The sequence below is a fragment of the Martes martes genome, assembly GCF_963455335.1.
Source record: "Martes martes genome assembly, chromosome: 3".
In the NCBI taxonomy this organism is placed as follows: Eukaryota; Metazoa; Chordata; class Mammalia; order Carnivora; family Mustelidae; genus Martes; species Martes martes.
In genome coordinates, this window is record NC_137890.1 from 83,224,469 (window position 1) to 83,250,365 (window position 25,897).

At 38.9% G+C, this 25,897-nt stretch overlaps 1 protein-coding gene across 1 annotated transcript in view; it reads left to right on the forward strand.

Annotated features, from left to right (window-relative positions):
* Positions 1 to 291: 291 nt before the first annotated feature.
* The window catches only part of ARHGEF4 (Rho guanine nucleotide exchange factor 4), a gene marked incomplete at its 5' end in the record, with an annotated part of 91,099 nt that continues 65,493 nt past the window's right edge, over positions 292 to 25,897 (forward strand). The window contains one exon of the mRNA XM_080798735.1: positions 292 to 349. Coding sequence (XP_080654861.1) covers positions 292 to 349 — 58 coding nt within the window. The remainder of the gene's footprint in view (positions 350 to 25,897) is intronic.

Below are 25,897 nucleotides of genomic sequence, written 5' to 3' on the forward strand. Positions count from 1 at the left end.
GGCCTGGGCCCCGGCTCGCTCGCCCTGTCGCCCGGCAGCCCCACCACCGCAGCGGCCCCCGCGCCCTGGCCCGCGGCGCCCCCCGCGGCCCAGCCGCCCCCAAGCCTGTGGCTGGAGCTCGGGCCCGCCTGCATGAGGGCGCAGCAATGCCTGAGCGAGTCGAGCGGGCAGACGAGCGGCGACCTCGGCACTAGCAGCAGCAGCAGCGGAAGCAGTAGCTCCGGGCTGTCTCCGGGCTCGGACTCGGACAGCAGCGGAGTAGTGTGCGGCGGCCGCGGCTGCAGCGGGGGCATGCGCGGCGCCCTGTCCCGCTCCTGGAGCCTGGAGAGCCTGCGCTCGGCCACCGCCGGTAAGGGCGCCGTCCGCGCCCCCGCCGCTCCCCGGGTCTGTCCTCTCTCCAGCTGCTGCTTCTCTCCTTTCCCCCTCGAGACTGTCTTGCTTCCTTTCCACTCCTCCCTCACTTTTTCTGTTTTTCGTTTCCATCTTCTGGTTCCTTGCTTCCCATTGATTTACCCTCCCGATTCCTTTTCTTTTCCCTGGTTTTCTTCTGATTTGCCACCACCACCTCCCACCATCCTGTCCCTCCTTTCACCTACTTTTACCAGTGGGCCACCTGTTACAGCTGGGACCTTGTTTCCCCCACCCCCAAGCAGGGCGCGTCGTCAACTGGAAACTGAGTGCTTAAGGTGAGAACAGAAATTGGTCCTTGATGCTCTGTTTTCCTTCCCCAAGCTGTTCTTGACCAATGGCACACGTCTGGCTTTTTGAACTGCAGTTCTTTGAGCTCTGTAAAACAGAAGGTAAGAGAGGGCTCTCTGGCCAAGGGTGGGCAGGATTCAGTGCGTTTGGTCCTGGCTTCAGAACAGGCTCCCCACCCAGAGAAGGGGGTTGTCTTGGACCCTCTGAAATAAGCAGGGCTGTTTCTCTGAGATGGGATTGCTCTGGGGTCCCAGGAACCATGTGCTTCCCTAGCGCCCCCCTTTTCTGTTCCGAGGGCTCAATTCTTGCTATAGAGTGAGAGAAAGACTTTGACCCTAAATATTAATTAAGTCCAGACTGGTTTTATAAATGGTGTTGGCCTACCATTGGTTAGTTGGCAAACGGGATTCTTTATATTTTACTTCTTGCAAACATTCAACAAGTTATTTTTGAGCTCCTGATGTGGGAGCTCTAAAGGAAGATAAGTGTTGCCCAGAAATCAGAAATGGGGGGCTGGGGGAAGGTAACACTTGCCTTATGCTTGTGCATGGTATAGGGGGTGCGACCTGTGAGAGCTATATGGTGTTACCAAGGACTTGATGTGGAGATAAGGCTCTGCGTGTGCCCTAGTCAAAGCAGCAGAGCCAGAGAAGAGCAGGGGGCCATACAGACAGCAGTTCCCCCTATTTGCCAAGGGTGGAGCACAGGCCATGTTGAGGAGTAGAGTTAAAGGTTGACTTCCAAGGGTTGTGAGAGTACCCTTACTGGCAGATACAGGGTTGGGACCCTGCTCTAAAATAGATGGGTTTGGAAAAGGAAAGTGAAGGATGCCCGTTGTATTGAGCATTCCATGATTCTCATCTACTCTGTTCCAAAACAAACATGTGAAACTCAGAAAAGTTGGTGTCTCCTCCAAATAAAAGTTTTTTCAGAATTCTACAGTTGACTCCTTCCCATCCCAATTCCCTTGAAACTCTCCATTCCCTCCCTTCCTCGGGTGCTTAGATAGAACCCAACTTGAGAAAACCAAACAAGATAATACCATAAGTGGGACTTTAAGGAAACTGATAAAGGATGCTTTTTTCTCTCTTTCTCTCTCAGCCCAAATAGCTTTCCTTCCACTTTCAGAGTGAAAAGGCTTACCTGCTCCACCTCAGCAATGGCAAACAGGCCCAGAGAAGCTCAAGGAGGTGGCCCTGGTACCCCCAAGGTCTCCTTTGCTCCAGGGCAAGAGTGAAGCAGATGGAAATGGGAGAGACCCAGGTTAATTAGGTGACCTTGAGATTCAGGGACTCCCCAGACCACACCAGGGGCACTGAGGCCACCTGGATGAGTTTTAGAGATAACAGCTATATGGGTATGAATCTCTGGGGTGGTGTATATGTGTGTGTTAGGAGGTGAAGCAAGTTAAAAGCTAAGGCCCGGAAGGCTGCTCCTTGAGGGGCTCAGAGTTGCCCCTACAGTGGAAGGACAGTGTTTAGAGCAACATGATATTGGAAGAGTTGCTATGAGACCCAGAAGCAAATGCCATGCCCCTCACAGAACACAGGTACTGCTAGGCATATAAAGAGCTCAGGGAGTGCTGGTCAGTAACCAACCACAGAGACCCAGGGCTTGAAGGCATTTTAAATCCCCTCTTGATCCCCTGTCCTCAATCCCAACCCTCAACCCTCTATTCCCTGCCTTGTTTGGGGGACCCTGTGTCAGTCGTATTCGATACTGTATTTGTAGCAGTGCTGCCATGGACCCTGTAGAGTTTCATGAGTCCATGACACCATCACAACTGGATTCCAGGAAAGAATTAAACCCTAATGTCCTAAGACATCTACTGTATGCAATGCATGAATTTTCTTCTCCTCTTCTAAAACAGCACTAGCTCTTCCATCCTTGAGAGGAATTAAGAAAATAGGCACTCGAATAATACTTTTTGGATTTGTGGTTTAGATGAGGAGATCTGGTTGGAAAGGCTGCCATGGAAGGGGATTCAATGGGAAGAACAAAGGGAATTTGTTGAGCATCTTCTTATGGTCCGTGTTAACTGCTTTACCGCATAAAAACCCAGTGAGGTAAGCATTATTATCCTACAACTCAGGTACAAAAACAGGATCAGAGAGATGCAGTAACTTACCCAAAGTTGCCTAGCTAGGCCATTATCTAACTAAAGCTTCAGGCTTGGATCCATGTGATTTCTTAAGGGCTCTTTACCAGGTTTGGAGTGGAGGCTCCAGTGGAGCGCCAGGTCCATAAAGAAAAGGTGTGTTGGGTGGCACACGGGAGGGGAGGGTATATATTGAAGTAATGTCTTGGCTATTTGAATGCTGTTATCTTTATTTGACAGCTATTTTTTTTCCTAGATCCCAGTTATCTCATTTTCAAAATGAAAGCATGGCTCCTTCTCTAATCAACTATAAAATTTCATGATTCTAGTCAGAGCTATTGATTTTGGGTGTATACCCTCCATGAGTCAGCATTTTTTGTATATTCTATATTGTATTTCTGTTCCATCTATAGCTCTGAAACAAAATACATGTGTGTTTAATTGAACTGTGTTTCTCTCTTAAGAAAGATTCAGAATTACCAGTAAAAGATCCTTAGCAAACTTAATTATTGTTGTTGTGATTTTTGTAATGGAGTGTATTTGCTAAACATTTTTGTAGTTGTCAGCAAGAACCAGAAGGGCTAGTCCTTGAGGGCAGAATTGCAATACTTACCTGCAGAGCAGAACATCAGCTAGGGAATCTAGCAGAGAGCTGTAAATTCTCCTTATTTCCAAAAGACTTTTTGAATCTTAAATGTCCAATTTTGGCATTTTACTTTGAAATTTCACTTTTCCTGGTGTGGAGAAGGCTTTCCTTTTAGACAGAATCTGAGAATTAAACACAGTTGACAAGGTGGAATTTCTGTAACCCTTCTTTCTGCTCCACTGTTCTCATACCCCTCACCCTCCAAAGCAAGTGCCTGTAGTCTCTGCAGCCCTCAGCTATATTATCACACTGCTGCTGCTGGGCTAAGGCTTTTCAGATTTCTATTCTGGATGTCTTGTCTGACAGAATTATTTCTCAGTTCAGGCTTCTGGGGTTGACAGTTTTCACTACCTGTGCTTTTGCATGGTTAATGTCATATGATTCCTTCTTGGGAGATAATGCTTGCTACCTCCCTCCACATTTCCTTTGCAAATCTCTGAGGCATTTTACTGACTCAGATAGGAATCAGACTTTTCAGAAGGCTAGGTCTGTCTTGTGGTCAGACATTTATTTAACACTTAGCATGTCCCAAGCACAGTACCAGGCACTAGAGATGGTAGACAAATCATACAAATCATACATCTTGCCCTTAAATAAATGACAGCAGAGCGAGATAGACAGTGACAGTTCACTATAAGGGCTCTAATAGAAGTAAATCCAATGGGATGATACAGTGAGTCAGGAGCACCAAACCCTTGGTGCCCAAGCCCAAGTGGCATCCAGTCTCAGTGAATGATTCTCCAGAAAGACTCACAGAGCTTGGAAAAGCTGTTACATTCATGTTTCCAGTCTATTACAGTGGAAGCCTACAGACTAAAATCAACTAAGGCAAAAGGAGCATAGGGCAGCGTATAGAAGAGAAATCAGGTGCATACTTCCAGATGTTTTCTCCCATGGAATCATGTGGACCATGCTTAGCTTTCCCAGCAACAGTGTGTGACAACATTCAGGAAGTATTGCCAACCAGGAGAATTTGCCAAAGCCTTGGTGTCCAGGGTTTTTTAATTGGAGGTCATTTACTTAGGCACATAGTGTCCACAAGACTGACCTTAGCTGCTTAGTCTCCAAGCTCTCCAGAGGCCACACTGATAGAGTGTCGCCCAGGACCCCCCATCATAAATCACATTGTTAGTATAAAGTATCTGGGGTGGTTGAAGTCCCCAGGTATACAAAGCCACTTTTATCAGACAGGATATTTCAGGGACTTAGAGTCAGTCTCTCCAGAACCAGCTGAAGGCCAGCCCTTCCTTCAAAATGTGTAAGGTTTGAACATCCCCAAACCTTTACTGTACATCCCCAAGCTTCCCCAAGGAAGCTCAGAAGAGAGGCACCAGACCCTACTAGTTATGAGGGGCAGAGAGAGGGAGAAGTGAGTCAGAGAAACCTTTCAGGATAAGGTACTGCCTAAGTCCTATTGCCTGCAAGTTAGCTGTGTGGTGAGGAGTAGAAAGAGCCTTCATGAGCAAGAGCCAACATGAATGCAGAAAGATGTACAAGGGAGGGGAGCCTGTGTTTACTGAGCACCTATGCTGGGTACTGTGTCAAGTGCTTTAAATATGCAGGAATTGCAAATAATATGGAATAAGGACCATAGCAAGAGATAAGGAAGACCAGGCTGTGGCTCCATGCTAAGAACTATGGACTAACAGTTCTTGGAACCTTGGAAAGGTTTTAAGAGGGACACTAATGTGGCCAAATGCTTGCATACTTTCTGTCCTTCTTTATTTTTAAAGTTAAACACAGTAAAAGTTACTCTTTTTGGTGCTAGGTTTTTACAGATGTACGCAGTTATGTAATCACCACTGTAATCTAAACACAGAAGAGTTCTATTACTCTAAAAAATTAATGCTGCTCCTTTGTAGTCACCTCCCTCCCCCACCCTCAGTTCCTGGCCAGTTTGACTGTTCTAAGAGTGTTACATCCATGGACTCAAGTCATATTGCCTTTCAAGGCTGGCTTTTTTTGCCTGGGATAACACATTTGAGGTTCATCTATGGTTTTGCATGTATAAGTAGTTGTTTTTTCCTTTTATTTATTGAATATTAGTCCACCGAATGGATATACCACGGTTCGTCTATTACGTTCACTAATTGAAGGACTGTTTAAGGGTTGTTCCCAGTTTTTGTCTATATATAATTTTGTTTATTTTGTTAAATAAAGCTACTATGATGTTAGTGTAAGGTCTTTGTATGGATATAACTTTACATTTCTCTTGGGTAAACACCTAGCAGTAAATTGTGGGGTTGTTTTGTAAGTATATGTTTAACTATAGGAAACCATCAAACTCTTTTTCAAAGTAGCTACCACTTTTCACTCTCACCATCAGAGTATGACAGTTCCCATTGCTCCATATTTTCTTTGGTACTTAGTATTGCCAGTGTCTCAAACCATTCTGTTAGGTGTGTGATACCCCTTCTGGCTTAATTTGCATATCCCCAGTGACTACTGATGTTGAACATTTTTTCATACGCTTGTTTGCCATATGGATATCTTCTTCTTTGGTGAAGTGCCTGAATCTTTTGCCCAGTTTTTATTGGATTATTTGTTTTCTTATTACTGAGTTTTGAGAGTTCTTCATATATTCTGAGTACAAGTGCTTTGTCAGATATGTAATTTGTAAATATTTTTTCCAGTCTGTGCCTTGTATTTAATTATTTAATGGCATCTTTTGCAGAGCAAAAGTTTATAATTTCAGTGAAACTCAATTTATAACTTTTCTTTTATGGACTGTACTTTTAGTGCTGTATCCAGGAACTCCTTTATTGAACCTGAGTACATAGAGTTTCCTATGTTTTCTTCTAGATGTTCTTACACTTTCAGATTTTATACTTAGATATTTGATCCATTTTGAGTTAATTTTTATATAGTTTGAGGTAAGGGTCAAAGTTCATTTTTTTGCATCTGCATATTCAGTTTTGTAGTGCCATTCATTAAAAAGATTATCCTTTCTCCACTGAATTGCCTTCATATTGTCAAAACTCAACTGTCTGTATTTGTCTAACCCTAACTTTATATTATTTCTTGAGGAAGGTATGTGAACCTCTCATTTTATTCTTCTTTTTCAATATTACTGTAATTATTCTAATTTCTTTGTCTTTCCATTTGCGTTTTAGAATCAATTTGTCAACATCTACAAAATGTCCTTCTGCAATCTTGATACAGATTGTAATGAATCTGTAAATTAAATTGAAATCTTGACAATCTGGGGTCTTCCAATTTATGAGCATTGTACATCAAAGGCTAGGAAGCCAAACCATGAACCACCCACCACTCACCTATAGTACCTATAGATTTGGATGAATTCCTCCCTTCTAAAAGTTTCCAAAATATCCTAATGCTCTTGAGCCTGCCAGATAGTGACCTTCCTCACTGACCTATAAGTCTGGGAATTCTTTAAGCCCCAAATCAGACCAATTTTTCTAAGAAGGCTTTGTAAGCATTGGCTGCATGAAGTCAATTTAGGTCCTTAAAAGTGTCTGGATGTATGTCATTAAATTCATATTTTTAAATATGACATTCTAATCATATAGCCAAGTTTCCAGGTATTCCTCCTGTTAAACAAGGAGGACAGATTCTTACTGAACCTATGCAAACAATTATATTGCTATGAATATAAGAGTATTCAGAGTGTCCAAATTCTGGAGGGGTCAGGCAGGGAGAAAAAGGTATAATTAATGTTTCATTTTACAAAAGCATACTCTACCAAATGGCTGTTTATCAATTAAGGATAACTTAAGAGAATAAAAGGGGAGTTCCTTATATATCCAGAAATTAGAACATTAGCATATTAACAATGTTGCAAATAAAACTCACAATCATCCTTAATCAAATCATTCAGTTTAATGTAGGTAATTATCACTTTGGTCTGTCTTGGGTTTGTAATCTCTTAAATCCATCTGCTTCTCTGCTAGAGTTTTAGAAATCCACTGCTGGAATTTCAAAGTTGATTATGTGATATCATCAGAACCTGACACCCTAAAGTATCTGGCATAGTCCCTTTCATGGAGTACTGAGAAGGTTCTTTGTTGAAGAGGAAGTTTTTAGGCCACTAGCTGTAGCATCAGAATAAAACAAAAAACTATCTATAGAAGACTTAAAGTGGCTATGGTTAAATTATTACCAATATTTTTAAAAGTGAAAGATCTCGAGATGCCTGGGTGGCTCAGTTGATTAAACATCTGCCTTCAGCTCAGGTCATGATCCCAGGATTCTGGGATCGAGTCCCACATCAGGCTTCTTGCTCAGCGGGGAGCCTGCTTCTCCCTCTGCCTGCCACTCACCCTGCTTCTTACTTGTGTTCATGCACACTCTCTTGCTCTCTCTGACAAATAAATAAATAAAATCTTTAAAAAAAAAGGTGAAGATCTCATGAGAATTCATAATAAGAATAGTGTAACAGACAAGGAATTTTGGATATTTCTGCTGTATACAAAGCAAAATAATAAAGTCAATCAAAAAATTTCAGACATAATTATAAACATAATGATTAGCTGTATTTTCAAAGAACATAGTTAATATTATAGCTAATTTATTTAAATGAATGAGCATATCTCTACATAAAAAATCTTCAGATATAATATGTAATAATCCTGACAAAATTTGTTATGAATATACCAACCATGGAGTTAGAATATACTAAGAATATCTATAAAGAGGTTGAATAAGTCTGAAGCAGGTCTTAAACATCTGTATATTAATAAAATTGCATAGGTTTTATTATTTTAATCCCCTGTTGAAAACTACCAGCCTACAAAATGCTAGATTCAAATTAAAGGAGTAAAGTTGCAACCAGCTTAAAAAAAAAACCAGCTTTAAAAATCAATGAAATCATGATTTCTAACACTATGTTATTGTTCTATGATACTAGGCAAAGTAGTACTCTGACATATAAGAACACATCATGGGTGACAAGGGCATTGGCAATTCTCTAAGAACTTTCCATATAGCATACATTTTCTGAAATGTTTCTGTTAACATTTTACCCATTCATATTTAACCTAGGGAAGGTTAGACATCTCTTCTAATATTACAGCTCTTCCTATTCAACTCATCTATGGTTACATATCAAATAAACCTAAATATTTCTAGCACTTGTCTTTTTCACAAGGTGAAATAACAAACGCTTTATGATTTTCCAATACCCTCCAGGAAATCCCAAAGACAGTTTCAGATTCAAAAGTTATCAAGGACTTAATTTTGGAAGGGCAAAATACCAAAAGTTGTCAGGAGATTTGAACACTGATTAAGATAGGATCATGAGTTACTGAACAATAGTTGACTAGCTGTTTAGCAGAAGTGACAATAAAATATTTCTAAAATAGGGACACCTGGGTAGGTCAGTTGGTTAAGCCGCTGCCTTCGGCTCAGGTCATGATCCTGGGGTCCTGGGATCGAGTCCCGCATCGGGCTCCTTGCTCGGCAGGGAGCCTGCTTCCTCCTCTCTCTCTGCCTGCCTCTCTGCCTGCTTGTGTGTACTCTCTCTCTCTGACAAATAAAAAATATATATATATTTCTAAAATAAACACGATTGCAAGGAATCTTAGCTCTTTTCTAACTAAGAAACCTTTGTGATCTGAAGTAATCATATGTGGCAAAGTCAACATAAAACACAAAGAATGGTTTTCATGACATACAGAATCTCTGCTGTCTAGGCAGATTACAAGGAAAGCAACAAATAATCTACAACTTCTTATTAAGAACAAACCAATAATCCAAGAAAATTTTGTCATTTTAACAAAGAGAAAACTAAATTCTTTTTTTCCATCAGTACAATACTTGTTTTGCAGATCTTATAAAACCTACCAACTCTTTGTCAGCTTTGACCATGACAAGATGAACTCTTCTCTTATAACTTCTAGTTCTGTCTGTATCCCTTACAGTATGCTTTTTAAAGTGGAAAAAGCAAACGCATTTGTTAACAGACCCAATTATATATATATATAGTCTCTCTGTAGCACAAAAAATAAGAGCACATAAACTCAGTAAATGATTCAGTATTCTATCTTATTGAAATAATCTAAATATCTATTGAATATCAACTAGTTAACTCCCAGTTTGAGCGACATAAAAATCTTGGAAATTATCTTCAAGCTTACATACTTACTGTTGAAAGAGGGTTTGTCAGAATAATGATTCAGTTTTGTTAAACACATGTACATTTTTCATAATGGTAAACATTTAGTAGAAGTAATGCTAATTTATATAATAAGTAACTCTATATAAGTTTAGGAAGAACATACCCAACTAGGATAAAAACCTACACATATATTAACACTGATAATTATTTAACATAGAGAAGACATAGTTCCACTTATTAAGCCAAAGACTTACCTAAATTATCTGAACTTGAATAGTTAAACTGTTTCTGAGGGTTTTTTTCCAAATTGAAAATATTTGAGGTTTGATTTCCTTAGCTTTTTATAATACTAGGAATATTCAATTACTATAAATGCTAATTTATTGTTAAGCTGATCAGAATAGAGCTCCTTTAAGAGATTTTATAATCTAATTTGGTAATATTATCTGAAATTAGGAAAATATTACACAAAGGGAAAGCCCTTTCTGAATTACAGACATGGAAACATACAGACACATTGAAGTTTTATAAGCTTCAGTCATAAAATTTCAGCCATTTCACAGAAATACAAAACTCGCCAGTCCAGATATCCACCTCCTGGTGGGTATGGAACTCTTAACTGACTTGAGCTTAAGACAGGCAAAGAGACAAACAGAAGACTAACAAACCAGATTCTCTGCCATCTTTGCTCAACAAAAACAAGATCTCTATAAAGCATTATCTGTTTATGGAGATCACTAAATGGTAAGACCATGAAACCAAAAGAAGTCAGCACCAGAAATTAAGTGAGCACTCAAAAGGAATCAAAATCAAATCCTTACCGTGCTACTGATGAACATGAGTCCAGAGCCCAGGACCATGAGCCCGACACACCATTGTTTCCCCATCTCCAGCCAGGAAGGAGAGACTCATCACCTGGGTGGAGCAAACAGGGATCTGAAGACTGGCTCTGCGACTGTACCAGTCACAGCACCAAAACTACCAAAGATAAAGTGCACTGGGCAATTGAGATGGTTTGATTCAGGCTATTTCAATAGGGGGTATGTTCCTTACTGAGGAAAGTCTCAGAGAAGAGAGAGAAAACTTGGGGTTTTATTAAACAAGGGAGTCATTGAAGAAGGGCAGAGGTGGTCTTACCTGAGGCTATGGGAGAGCAGGGTGGTCCTTTGTATTCTCAGAATACAAAAGAATCACAAAAGGAGAGAGATTTTTCTGTTTTCTGGGAGCACAGGGCTCAGCTAAAGTTCAATATTGTCTGAAGTATTCTTTCTTTTTTTATTTTTAGGAGATTATGTAAATTATGTAGATTTGGGATTAATTTTCCTAAAATGCTTGATAGAATTCAATAGTAAATTATCTAGGCCCGGAGGACTTTGTTGTTGTGGTCTTCTTTCTTTTTTTTTATTTTTCAGTTAGTCTAACTAGTGGTTGTCGATTTTATTGACTTTCCAAAGAACCAACTCTTGGCCTTATTGACTTTTTCCATCTTCTGCTTTCTTCGGTTTTTTTCTGCTGTTTTTTCTAATTTCTTAAGGTCTAAGTATAGACTTATATGTTAATAAAAAATTTTTTTAAAAATTGTAAGTGTAGACAATTGATTTGAAACCATTCTTCTTTTCTTGTAGAAGCATTTAAACTTGAGTCTCCCTCTAAACACTGCTTTAGCTTTGTCTCACAAATTTTGATGTTTTTATTTAATTAAAAATATTTTTTAGTTTCCCTTGTGACTTCTTCTTTTATTTATAGATTGTTTAGATTTTTAATTTCCAGATATTTAGGAATTCTTTCAAATATCTTTTTTTTTCCAAATATCTTTTATTGATTTCTAGTTTAATTCAATCATCAGAAAACATATTTTGTATGATTTAGTTCCTCTAAAATTTTTAAAGCTTGATTTTGTGGCACAGAGTATGATCTATCTTGGTTAATGTTAGGTGCTAATTCCATCTTAAAAGAACATTTTTATTTTTATATAAAGAGTACAATTAGGAGTCCATCATGAACTGGGCTGAGCTGAAGCTCCCAGGTATTGGAGTAACTAATTAAGACAAGCCAAAACGAAGCACTGGTCAAGCCTTTGATCACTCACTGTGATATATAAGCAGGAAGGGAAAGCATGGCTCCCCCCAGTGTTTCATTTTCCCTTGTATCAGGGCAGATGGGGAGAATGTCTCACTGCTGAGAGGACAGAACAAAAGATTCCTGACATCTTATGGACAGAGCCAGGAGTTGAGAGCAGGGAAAGGACAGGAGTACTGCGTACTGAGTCAAAGCGAACAAAAGAATTTTGAAGGTTTCTCTCCTCCCTACTATAAGGAGATCTCTGTAGTAGCAGCTTTGGCTGAAAGCTTTGGCTGAAAGCCCCCAGTAAAGAGGTCTCCAAATAGAGGCACCTGGACTAGGAATGCAAGTATATATGGGCGCATGGCTGACAGGGAGGCCTGAGCCCTAACTACAACTCCCTTCAGAGACTGCAGTGCACTGGCTATCACCAAGTCCACTGTAGGAGTGGAGAGGTTGGAGCTGGGAGCAGCTTTCCCCAGTAAAAGTCTTTGTAATTGCCTGTGATCCGACCTGGAAGATCCTACATATGTTTCTGGCCAGAAGCTAGACTTCTCAGATTTTCTTGTGGTTATCAAAGCAACACATGATAGCGGCCATGAACACTAATAGTAGGAGAATGGTAATAGATTGGTGCCATGGGTTGGGTTACCTGAGAGACAGAATAAAAATCTGTGAAATGAGAGGAAGGACCTTCAGAGTTGTCTTGATTTGGACCAAGATGGTTAGGCTTTTATCCTTACACATCAACTGACCATAGGCCACTAAGTAGACAGGAAGGGCCTTGAATAAAGTGGTTCCCTAAGACTATGGCAGTTCCTGAAGGGACTGTCACTGAAGGCTGCCATCAGTTTCCAGCACTGGGCAACAAGTCCTTTATCAAAGGAGAACTGTGGTAGCTCACAGCAAAACAGAGGAGTCTATAACCCCTAGGTGTTTGACTTAGATGCCTAGGTAAATGGAGATATTATTACTGAGGTAAGTAGTCCAGGATGGACAGGTTTAGGGAAGAAAAATGGTGAGTTGAGTTCTGGACAGGTTAACAACTTGGGAATCAAACAGTGAGGATCAAATCCCCTTCTGAGTGTACAAAGAATTAATTGCATAGTCATGTTTTTATTTGCTAATGCTTTGACATCTTGGGGCCTTGCTGACACTGGGAAGAAAGCCACTCCCAGGATACCTCTTCCCTTGAGAGAAAATACTCATCCAAGCCCATTCTCTTCAAAAGAAGGCTAACCAATCCAGAGGTCACACTCCCAAACACCTCCTTTATGGGGCTCTTACACTCAGTGCCACTATCCCCCAACCCTAATCATCCCAGGGTCAGAGACCAGACAACTAGAGGTAGCCCCTAGACCCCAGAATCTGCTGAAATTATTCAAACTAGTCACTTCTAAGACTGGTTACACCATGTGGCCTTGCCTTCCCCACTGAAACCACCAAGTTTTCCCCCACGTCATGTGACATCTGACCTGTGCTTCCCCATGCGGCCCACATGGCATGCCATGCTTCCTGTGTGTAGGAAACTGTGAGCAGAATATATTCCTTCATGACAGTCATTTCCATGTCCACATATCTTACTGTACCTGATTACAACAAATCTGGAGTACATTTTAAAACACGAATTTGGTGATCTGGGCTTCCAGACCTATCAGTTATGCATCTCTCCACCTACCCTCTGCAGTCAGTAGTTGAAAGAACACTGTGCAGATGAGAAAGAAGAAATGCCACTTTAAGGATTTTTCTATATAGTCTTCACAACCATCCTATTTAATAAATAAGAGAAATGGGAGCTCACAGAGTTTAACTAACTTATGGTGATCACGTCACACAGCCGATTGATTATTTTAGAGTTGACCTCAGGTCTATCAGATTTCCATTTTTGTTCCATTCCAGCTGTCTCCGATTTGAGGCTTCTATTTGGTTTCTGTTGAAAAATGAAGAAATTGATGCATGGGGAGCTTGTCCAAGGCCACTAGTGTGAAAGTGAAGCTAGAAACATGTATCCCAGAGTGCATGGTCTCAGTCTTGAGCAATTTTCAGTGGAAGGTGAACCCATAGACCAAATAAGTTGGGAAAATGCAGGTTAAAATATCTCAGACTTTCTTATCTGTAGTGTTTTCAAAATTTGACTCCACAATTCTTTTGTGACTGGGTGCATGTGTTTTTGTGTGGTGTGTCTTATGCTACTTTTCTCTGCATCAGTTTCCTTCTTAAGTCTTCTTAGGAAAGGAGTGCCTTCTGGAGGTTGTCTGGAACAGCCCACGGTGTCCAAGGTCAAATGTTACAGTCTGTTCTCATAGAGAGGGCAAGTGTCTCTCATTCCCAGTTTGAGATCCCTTGAGAAGGATCCCGATTGCCTTAATGTGTGAAATCATCTGAAGCCAGCACAGTCATAATTGCCTATGTGAGCCAGACAGGTGTTCCAAGAGGTATGTACTGCAGGGAATTCCTAGTCTCATTTAAAACCTGCTATTTATACACAAGAAGCAGTGGAGATACTGTTGCTAAAAAGCATAGCTCAGACACCACTGCTAAGGAGGCTGAAGGGGAACAGGCTTCTGTGCAGGCTGGCTAGTTGGCTTTGAGGGGTTTGAGGTGGACAAGTGCAGTAGTTCATGCTTGGGAGGCAGAAGGAGGCTGGCAGGGGACTGCAGGATAGAGCTCAGGACCTCCGCTAGCAACCTCAGGGCATGCTGGTTTCGGGCCCAGCAAAAAGAGCTCTCCTAATGGACATGCTTCATTTCATCAGTGCCTCTGCCTCCTTTTCAGGTTGCAGCCATCTGCCCCAAGAAAAAAGGAGTTTTACAGCAGTAGCTTTGAGAAACAGGTGAAATTTGGAGAAAATAATTGGCAATGCCTAATAATTGTTTTGTAAGTACCTGTTCTCCCAGTGCATCCCTTCATCTGGCTTCTCCTTTCTCCTGCTTCAGGCAATTCAGCAGACTTTGAAGCAGTCTTCTCTCCCTCCCTCCCTCTCTCAACACTGTCTGGAGAGCCTTGGGGTGGCCTACCCCAGGTGGTCTGCATTGATGGAGAGGTGAAGTTGGGAAGAGCACTTCCCAGGCCCTGAAGGAGCAACAGGGAGAATGGGACCCCTTCAGTGTCTTGTCACATCTCATGCACATTGCGAGTAGATTGGCTATTTGTACTTCCTGTAGGACTTTAACTATGTCTGCCATGGTGCGTTAGGAACCCCATTACCAGTGACAGGAGTGCAACCAATGTGCATGGGCAGACAGGGAAGGGGCCCTGACATCACCCTGGGGGCCCAGGACACAGCCCAGGGCACAGAGTGCAGCCAATAACTATACAGCACTATCCTGGCCCTGAACACATCTATGCAGGGCCACAGGAAGACGGTTCTGTGAGGTCAGAAGGCAGCCAGCTTTCCCAGGATCTGGAAGGGGCTGATCAAGAGCCCAGCACGATAGTAGATCTTGTTGTGTGCAATGACTTCCACATTCTCACAGGGGTCCTAGGCTGATAGCCTGCAGACCATCCGCAGTGGGTGTTATGAGATGTGTCAAGACCAAATGAACTGTGCATTTTTTTAAAGATTTTATTTATTTATTTTAGAGATAGAGAACAAGCAGAGGAATGGCAGGCAGGGGCAGAAGGAGAAGCAAGCTCCCCTCAGAGCAGGGAGAGCCCGATGTGGGACTTGATCCCAGGATCCCAGGATCATGACATGAGCCGAAAGCAGTCACTTAAGCAACTGAGCCACCCATGTGCCCTTAGCTGTGGGTTTTATTGGAAAATCAGCTTGTGAATGTAGTGAAAGATATGGATTAGTGTTCTATGTATCAAATCTGATCCTCTGATGTTTTAAAAAGAAATAGCCCATGGGAGGTACTGAAGGATTGTGAAGGATACGGGACTTGGCAGCCACATAGACACTGGGTTTGGATCCCAGCTGTGCCTCTTACTGTGATAAGCTGACAAGTGACCTAATTCTCTCCCCTCAGGTATGTCATCTGTAAAATCAGAAGCATGAGATGATTCTCAGGGTTTTCATGAGGAATGAAGACAGCAATGTGTGTTTAGTTCCAAATTTACTGCCTAGCACATAGACACTAGGTGCTCAATAAATGTATAGAATGAATGACTGAATTTCCTTTTTTAAATACCTATAGTGTTTTGTTTGGCTTTCTTTTTTTTATTATTATTATTATCTGAAGTTAGCCAACATACAGTACATCATTAGTTTTTGATATAGTGTTCAATTTCTGATAGAAAAATAAGTAAGTCCACCATGGATGAGATTTGTCTGCGCTCCAGGAGTATCATGGAGCCTGGCCATCCACCTTGGGCAGTGGCCAGAGGAGACGACGGCAGCCCTGAGGGTCATCCCAGGACCCTCGTAGGAGTCTGACTCAGATTGGAAACTTCCTGTTGGCCTTGGATGACCAGGGCTCAGAGTCCAGAGCTGCATCTTTGGAGGCAGTGTTTCATCCCTGGAAGAAGCTCAGGCCTGGTTACTGCAGGGTAGAAATTGGGACCACCTGTGTGTTGTGATAGATGACACAGAGAAATGAAATTGGATCTGAGGTTCAGGAAATTTAAGAATTAACTTTTAATTGACTTTTATTATTACAAAAACAATGTTCATTATAGAATTTTTTTTAAATTACTCATAATCTCCCAATCCAGAAACCATTACTATTAATATTTTGGTGTATATTTGGCCAATCATTTTTCCGTTTATAAAATTGTTCATTAACAAAATAGAGTTCCTACTGTATGTTTTGTCTCAGGACATTTTTTTTTCCCTCCACTTAACATACTGTGGTTTCTGTGGATGTCATTAAATATTCCTTTTATTTTCTTTTTTTTAAAAGTAATATCTACTTTATTATTAATATATAATGTATTATTTGTTTCAGGGGTACAGGTCTGTGATTCATCAGTCTTATACAGTACCCAGTGCTCACTACAACACATACACTCCCCAATGTCCATCACCCAGCCACCTCAGCCCACTCATCCCCCTCTACTCCAGCAACCCTCAGTTTGTTTCCTGAGATTGAGAGTGTTATGGTTATCTCCCTCTCTGGTTTCACCCTGTTTCATTTTTTTCCGTAGAGGGTATTATGCTAAGTGAAATAAATCAATCAGAGAAAGACAATTATCATATGACCTCACGGATATGTGGAATTTGAGAAACAAGGCAGAGGATCATAGGGGAAGAGAGGAAAAGAAAGAAATGAAAAATAAATATTCTATTATTTTCATGGCTACATTTTATTGACATGTCATAATATTTTTAGATAATATTTTATTATTGAGCATTTAGGTCTTGTTTACAATTTTTTAATGTTTTAAACACTACCTTAATTGGTATCCTCCACATATCTTTGTATTCTTCCATGATTATTTTCTTAAGATAAACTTCTAGAAATAGATTTGTTGAGTCAAAATGTACATAAAATTTGACGGTTTTTGATAAGTTTGCATTACATTTTGATTGCAATTTTATTCACCTTGCTACAAATCCCTGGAACAGGATTATCCTCTATAATTCCAATAATATATTAGAGCTGATACATTTACATTCGGAAACCACACTACATCATAAGTAAGATATTTTGTAAAATACTTAATCGAAGCACATTATATTTTTAGCAATGAGCATGACTATAATAAAAAAAATCTGAGATGGATAAGCATAAATAGGAAAAAATTACCCACAATTCCTTTTCCCAATTAGATTTATTCTTAACATTTCACATTTTCCTTTCAGATTTTTTTCTATGCATTTAAACACAACTGAGATCATTCTCTATCCTTCATTTGGTACTTCCGCTAGTGTGATTCGTGTGTAGTAAATGTGCTCAGCCTGTCTCCATCAGCTTTTTGATGACAGGGCACTTGTTTTGTCCCTCCTTATGGCCTGACATCAAACAAAACTGTCACAAACACCAAGCAAGATGCTCTTCTCTGAACAGGTCTCTGAACAAGGCCTTCTCTGAACAGATTTGAAAGTCAGGAAAAGCAAAGGTCGAATTAGTCTTGTGGCCATATGGACGGGGAATTACTGCCATGTAGTTAAGCTTCTGCCCTTCCAGGATTAACTCACATTGCTGCTTCTCAGAAGTGAGGAGAAAAATGGTTCTCTATACACAGATCCCTTTGAACTTCTGTCAGCAAACACAGCGTGGACAGTGATCATTTCCCCTACACACTTCCACACTACTTTACTTAGGTCTTCCTAACCCCTGCTGTGTGCTGGGATCCATTCAGATTTGCAGCTTTGGAATCTAGAGATCTTTAGGGCTTGGGTTGTGGTTTCAGATAAGCTTTTAGAGTTTGGCACATTCCAGAAAAAAAAAATTTACACATAAAATGAATTGATGTCATGGAGACACAGGTCAGCCTTCTTTTTTTTTTTTTTTATTTTTTATTTATTTGACAGACAGAGATCACAAGTAGGTGGAGAGGCAGGCAGAGAGAGAGGGGGAAGCAGACTCTCTGCTGAGCAGAGAGCCCAATGTGGGGCTCGATCCCAGGACCCTGAGACCATGACCTGAGCCAAAGGCAGAGACTTAACCCACTGAGCCACCCAGGTGCCCCACAGGTCAGCCTTCTTCAGGTGAGCGAATTGTTATTGAGAAAAATATTCTGAATGGCCAAGGACTAAAGAGTACACTCTTTCTGTTTGAATATTTTTGCATTTTTATGCTAAATTCATTTCTTCCCCTTCTTTAAGTGAGTCTAGAGACTTTAATTTTTTCTTTGTTAATTAAATATTAGCCGATACTCAAGAAGTTTTTGTAATGAAGAATGCCTAGCATGGGCTTCAAGGTCAGACCAATCTGAGATTACGCCCTGGCTCCAATTCTGGTGAACTGCTTGGCTTTGGGCAGATTATCTAATCAGGACCTGAATTTTCTCATCTTTAGAATAAGACTAATGATACTTCATTAGTTGAAATATTGAATGCATATTTCCTAATACAGTATTTAGCACATAGTAGATGCTTAATTAGTGTTTAATATTTTCTTCTGCTTTCCCAAGAACTATCATCAGTGGTCATGATCTAAGACTGAAGTCTTAGATCAGTGCCAGATATCAGTACTGTGGCCAAGAGCTGTGGGAGAAAAGGCATAGGAAATTAGCACATAAATAATGATCTCTGGATATTAACTGTTTACATTTTTTAACAAATTCTTAATAGCAGTTAGTTTTATTATCTTCATTTTTTTGGTAAAGATTTATTTATTTATTTATTTGAGAGAAAGAGAGAGAGCGAGCATGCTCGAGTGGGTGGAGGGATTGAAAGAGGGAGAGGGGAACAATCTCACAGATTCCCTACAGAACCCGATGTGGGACTTGAACTGACCTGAGACCATGACCTGAGCTGAAATCAGGAGTCAGATGCTTAACCAGCTGAGCCACCTAAGCACCCCTATCTTTATTTTTTTCTAAAGAAATTGACTATATCCAAAATTTAAGCTTCTCTCTGCGTAGCTCAATTCTGTTTCTTTTTATCTCTGTAGCTGGGGGAAGAGTATGTTTGTAAACAGTTTTTAAAGGTTTGTAAAACACCCTTGGATAGAAGCATATAACATGCACCAATCTGATATTTTCCATGATTTCTCTGTTAAAATTAAGATTTAATTTCTTATTAGCTTCTTGAGGAGTTTACAGTCTTTGAAGCTGCAATTCAGTACTGTTTTATGTAAAGATAAAATTACAGCTTCCAGTTCTGCCACATGATAAGCTGAGATAACCTAAAAACTTACTTGCTGTAAACTTTTCAATATGCTGGGTAAAATACAACAAAAATTACCTTAACAGCATCAGGAGGCTCTGAAGCTGAAAGTTAACTCTCATACACTCTGACGCTAGGTTGATGAGGCAATAAAGGGTATTTGCCTGAAATAATGGCAGCTAGAGTTGTTGTTTCCACTTCGGAATAGAAGATCAGGCCTTGGACCTATGCAAGATGGGAGATAGAACTAAAACCCTTACTCAAAACTGAGGCCCTGTAAAAGCTATACTTGTGGGAGGGTGGATTTTTTTTGGTTCCACTCAACTCTTGCTATCTCTAGGTTTTGGGTCTGTGTAAGGAAAAGAAAGACTCTCCTTGAGAATTGGAAATTTGGGGCCTATACTTTACATGGATATAGGGTTCAAATTTATATCAATTCATGCAGTCTGAGAACCCACAAATTGGGAAATCACCTAAAAATCAGTTCCTATTTAGTGATAACTCAGGGCATTTGAGAAACATTCATATATCTAAAGGTGTTCCAAAAGGGAAAAAATAGTATAAGAAACAGTATTTGAAGTATTCATAGCTACAGATTTTCTAAAATAGATGAAAGATATGAATCTTTAATTCAACAGTCACAGTAGGCTGGTCATCATGGTGAAACTGCAGAACACCAAAGACAAGTAGAAGATACTAAAAGCAACCAGAGAGAAGCCAGATTATCTATGCTAGAATAATATTAGATTGAAAGCCTACTCATTAGCAGTAACAGTAGAAGCCAGAAGAATAGTAACTTTGGGAATAACTTGAAAGTACTTCAAAATGCTAAGAATTCGTTACCCAAATAAAGTAACAATCAAGAATGAGACTAAAATAAAGACATCAAAGCCTTCCTCTTTCCTAATGCAAGTTTAAGGCTATATATTTTCCTCCAAGCAGATTAAGTCACATTCTAGAGAATTTTATATTATTTTCATTATCTTTCAGTTCAAAATATTTTCTAATTTATATCTAAATTTCTTCTTTGGCCCATGAGTTATTTAGAAGTGTATTATTAATTTCTAAATCTATATGAATTTTTCTAACTAACGTTTTGTCCTTAATTTTTGGCTTATTTGCATTAAGACAAAAAGTTTCATGATTTCAACACTTGAATTTGTTAAAACTTGGCTGATTTTTATAGTATTTTCAGTATTTTATATGTACTTGAAAATAATGTACTCTGAAGGCAGTATTTGTCAGCAAGTCAACTCTTGCTGTATCTGTTTGTCTGCTTGTTCTCTCAGATGCTGAGAAAAGAATGCTTAGATATTCCACCAGGATTTTTAATGTTTCTACTTGCTTTATATATTTAGGGGCTATGTTATTAGGAACATATAAATTTAGATTTAGGTTATATCTTCCTTAAATATTAACCTTTTGTTATTATTAAATGTTTCTCTTTATCTCTAATTATGTATTTTGCCTTAACATCTATTTTGATATAAATAAAGCTGCATTAGCTTTTTTTTGGTTAGTGTTTGCATGACGTTTCATTTTCCATTCTTTTATCCTTTCTGTTAGTTTAGACGTATCTCTTACAAATAGCAAGTTAAGTGGGTTTTTAAATCCAGTATGAAAACCTCTCTTTTAATTGGAATATTTAGTGCAGCATAATTAATAATTTATTTAGTTTTAAATCTGCCATCTTCATAAATGTGTTTCATTTGTCCCATTTATTTTGAGTTGCTTTTCACTCCTTCTTTTTCCCTTTTTAGGATTGACTATTTTTTTTTCCTTTTTTTAAAATTTCTGTTAGCTTAGAAGTTATAAACTTTATCATTCTTTCAGTGGTTATCCTAGAGATCACATCATAAAACCACTTTCATCTTATAAAGGTCTAATATGAATTAGTACTTTAAATATCTTTCATAATAATGTAAGGACCTTGGAATATTTAGTATATCTATTTCTCTACTGGCTTATAAGCCATTATTATTTTACATTTTATTTATTACATTTTACATTTTACATTGTATTATTTTACATTTTAAGTTTTTGTATATTTTTAGTTTTGTATATTTTTAAAATATTTTTTAAAAAGTTTTTGTATATTTTTTCTACATATTTTTAAGTCAACAAGACATTATTTTTTTTTTGTAGAGTCAATACTTATTTATATTTTCCCATATATTTACATTTTCATTTCTTTCTGAATCTCCGGTTTCATATCTGGGATACTTCTCTCTCTGCCATGATAAACATGCCTAGTTTAAATCCCTATGCCTAGTTCAGACCCCTTCACTTTGGGGTGTAGAATTGATACTTTGAAGATATCATTACACTGTGTTCTAGTTTGCATTGTTTCTATTGAAAAATCAACTGTTTGGGTTTTTTTTTTAAAGATTTTATTTATTTATTTAACAGACAGAGTCACAAGTAGACAGAGAAGCAGGCAGGGAGAGAGGGGGAGAAGCAGGCTCCTCGCTGAGCAGAGAGCCCGATGCAGGGCTTGATCCCAGGACCCTGAGACCATGACCTGGGCTGAAGGCAGAGGCTTAACCCACTGAGCCACCCAGGCGCCCCGAAAAATCAACTGTTGGTCTGCTTTTTGCAGCTTTAAAGTCAATCTGTCTTTTGCCTAGATAAGGTAATCTCTTTGCCTTTTGTTTTCAGCAGTGTTGCTGATGTGCATGGATGCAGATTTTTTTTCTTTTTCTTCTTCTTTTTTTTTAATTTATTACTCATCTTAGGGTTTTATAGAACTTCTTAAATTTGTGACTTGATATCTGTCTTCTATCTTGGAAAATTCAAAATTCTCAAACCATTCTTTTTAAATATTGCTTTTAGTACTCTCCCCCTCTCTCTCTCACTCTCGTCTCTTGAGACTGTAATTACACGTAGACCTCCTTGGTGGATTTGCCATCTTTTACCTTCTCTTCTGTGCTTTCCATCTTTTTGCCTCTGCTTTATTCTGAAGTTTTGTCTGGCCTACCTTCTCTATTCAGCTATATCTAATTTTCTATAAACCCATTCACTGGGTTCTTGATTTCAGTTACTGAATTTTTTAGCTCTAGGGTTTCCATTTGTTTTGTTGTTGTCGTTGTTTGTACACTTTTAACTTCCCTGCTGAAATGGTCATTCTTGCCTTTTACCTCCTTGAACCTATAAGTATGTTAATTTTTAAGATCTTTATCTAATAATTCCATTCTCTGGATTGCCCTGGGTCTGTATCTATTGAAATTATTTCTTTTGTTCATACTGCCCTTCCTCCACATGTGTCTGGTTATATTTGGTGATGAGCAGATATTTGCAGAATTGTTTTTAGAAATAATTTTTGGTTTAAGATGATATTATCTTTCTGAAAAACAAATTTCTATTTGCTTCTGCCAAGTAAGTCTAGGCACTAGCAATTAGTGTCACCTTGGTCCAGTTTTAAAGTATTCAAAGCTCAGCAAAGTCCTGCAAGGGCCTATCTATTTATAACCTATCCACACTCCTAGGATATAGTCCTACAGAGTTCCACCGCAAGGATCGGCAACCCCCCTTAGACTTTCTGGAAGCCCTTGCATTTATTTCTTCCCCCTCTAGCCCCTTGAGGTCTTCTAGACCCCCAGCCATTCCTCTGTTTTATCAGGATTCAGTACTCCTCTTCCCCAAGGAAATGAAGCCATAAACACTTGGCTTCTTTGCTTGAGCCTGTTTTTCTCTGGATCTTGACCTTATTGTTCATATCTTAATCACCTTTTCATGTCTTGAAACATATGTGTTTCATATTTTATCTAGTTTTTCTAATTGCTCCCCGTAAGTGGATTATTTGAATTATAGTCTCCCATTATCAGAAGCAGAAATCCCTTATCATATTTTTAAGATCTGCCTATGTTGTTGTATATATGTTTAGTCCTTTGATTCTCACTGTAGTCTATGATGAGCATCTACTACATTTTACCTATTACTCCAGTGATAAATACCTAGATTACCTTCAACTGTTTCCATAATTAGTACTACAAAAAATATGTAGAACTGTGTTTCCTTATAAACTGTGTAGGAATTTGGGGCATCTATCCAGGAATAGATTGCCAGAACATTGGGAATTCCTGCATTTATTTTAATTAAGAGCTTCCAGGTGGGGGCACCTGGGTGACTCAGTGGGTTAAAGCCTCTGCCTTCAGCTCAGGTCATGATCCCAGGATCCTGTGATCAAGCCCCCCATCTGGCTCTCTGCTCAGCAGGGAGCCTGCTTCCCTCTGCCCTCTTGCCTACTTGTGATCTCTGTCAAAGAAATAAAATCTTAAAAATAATAATAATAATAATACTTCATTTAATGACTATTGCAAAAACAGCATTGGCTTGGACTTGGCCTACCTGTAACATTTGTTGTTGTTTTGCAGAGTTTGTTTTTGTTCTATGATTAATAACAGACCCTCATGTGTTTCTTGCATTTTGATTTTTTTTTTTTCTGTATACTAGTTTGGAAGGGAAAAATGGCTCTATTTTAAGCATCATCTATGATTGTTGTGCACTTAAGTAATATATTAGCAGTGATTATTCGACAGATTCTTACTGTCCAAGAATAAAAAGGTGGGGGTTTTTTCAAATTAGGAAGGACAGTAGTCCAGGCATTAGATTGTTTTCACTCAAATTGGATCAAAAAGTTCATGAGCAAGTTTAAGTTGTCACAGCTTATCCACATGGAGCTCTCTGCTCAGCAGGGAGCCTGCTTCCCCCTATCTCTCTGCCTGTCTCTCCGCCTACTTGTGATCTCTGTCTGTCAAATAAATAAAATCTTTAAAAAAAAAAAAAAAAAGAGCTTCCAGGTGACTTGTCCTCAGTCCAGGATGGTTGCATCAGTATATTTTCCATCAGCACTATCCCCACACTGTGACCAAAACTGGAATGTTCCAGGTCCCTAAATTACATCAAGTCTAATAGAAATAAAATGGTATCAAAAGTTTAATTTGCACTTTTCAGGTTAGTTTTTCTATTGGATTTCTGTCTTTTTTCTCATTGATTTTCAAGAGTTCTTTTTGTTTTTAAATAATATCCTTTGTTAGATACAGGTATTACAAATATATTCTCAGTCTGTAATTTAACTGTCATCCTATTCGTAATGTCTTAATTGATCAATATTGCTGTTTATGACTTGTGCTTTGTACTACTATTTAAAAAGTCATTTTCTTGCCTTATTTCTTCTGTATTTTGAGCTTTTAATTTTATATTTTTACCATTAATTGATAAGTATTTAAATCATCTGGAGCCCACTTTTGTATAATATGTTGATAAGGGTCCAGTTTCATTTTTCTTTATGTAGTAATCCAGTTTCCCAACAGTAGCTATTGACATTCTACCTTTTCCTCTTTTTTTCATTTCTTTTCACTTTTGATAAATTCCTATTTTTTTCAATATGTTACTAACCAGATTTTTTAGTTTTATCCCCCTAACCCTATTTTTCCCAAAATCCTATGGTTTTAGTTTTGTGATTTTATATAGCATAGTGATTTTTAGGAATGCATATGTTGCATGATAGAACTACATGTATCTGAAAATTTCCATAATTTTTTTTAAATTTTTAAATAAAAATGTAAACCAAATAAATTCTTTTTTATTTCAATTTTGCTAAAAGTGTTTGTGTTTTTGTGCAAGTAAGCATTAAACATTTTTTTAGCACTAAACATTTAGTATGCTTTTTCAGAATTGATGAAAATATCTGTTCAATGATTTCTCTTTCTTGTCTCTAATTTGGTGACTTTTATCAGTAGATTATCTCATGTGGAACCACCTTCGCATTTCTGGATAAGCCCCTAATGATGCATTATTTTTAATGCGCTGATGTATTTGGTTAGCTAATATTTTATTTAGGGTTTTTGTATCTATTTTCATAAAGGAGATCTGAACCTTATTTTTTGTTGTTGTTGTATTCCCTTATTTGGTTTTGAATCATAGTTATACTACCCTCAAGTTGAGCAGTTTTTGTTCTTTTTCTATTTTCTAGAACAACTTTTGTAAAATATGAATGAACTGTTCTTTAGAAGATTGATAGCCTCTAATCTGGTCTGAGGTGCCTGGGTGGTCCAGTCAGTTAAGCATCTGATTCTTGATCTCAGGTCAGGTTAGGGTTAGGTTTAGGGTTAGGGTTAAGATCTCAGGATCATGAGTTCAAGCCCCATGTTAAAAAATAAAAATCTTGGGCGCCTGGGTGCCTCAGTGGGTTAAGCCTCTGCCTTCGGCTCAGGTCATGATCTCAGGGTCCTGGGATCGAGTCCCGCATGGGGCTCTCTGCTCGGCGGGGAGCCTGCTTCCTCCTCTCTCTCTCTCTGCTTGCCTCTCTGCCTACTGTGATCTCTCTCTGTCAAATAAACAAATAAATTCTTTAAAAAAATAAAAAATAAAAAATAAAAATCTTTTCCATGGGATTTGGGGCACGAAGTTTTTTTTCTTTTTTCTTTTATACTACCATTTAAATTTCTTAAACCTTTGTTGGTTCAAATTTTCTTTTATGCCAACTTTTACCATTTGATGTACATTTTTTTTAAGATTTTATTTATTCATTTGACACAGAGAGAGAGAGATTACAAGTAGGCAGAAAGGCAGGCAGAGAGAGAGGGGGAAGCAGACTCC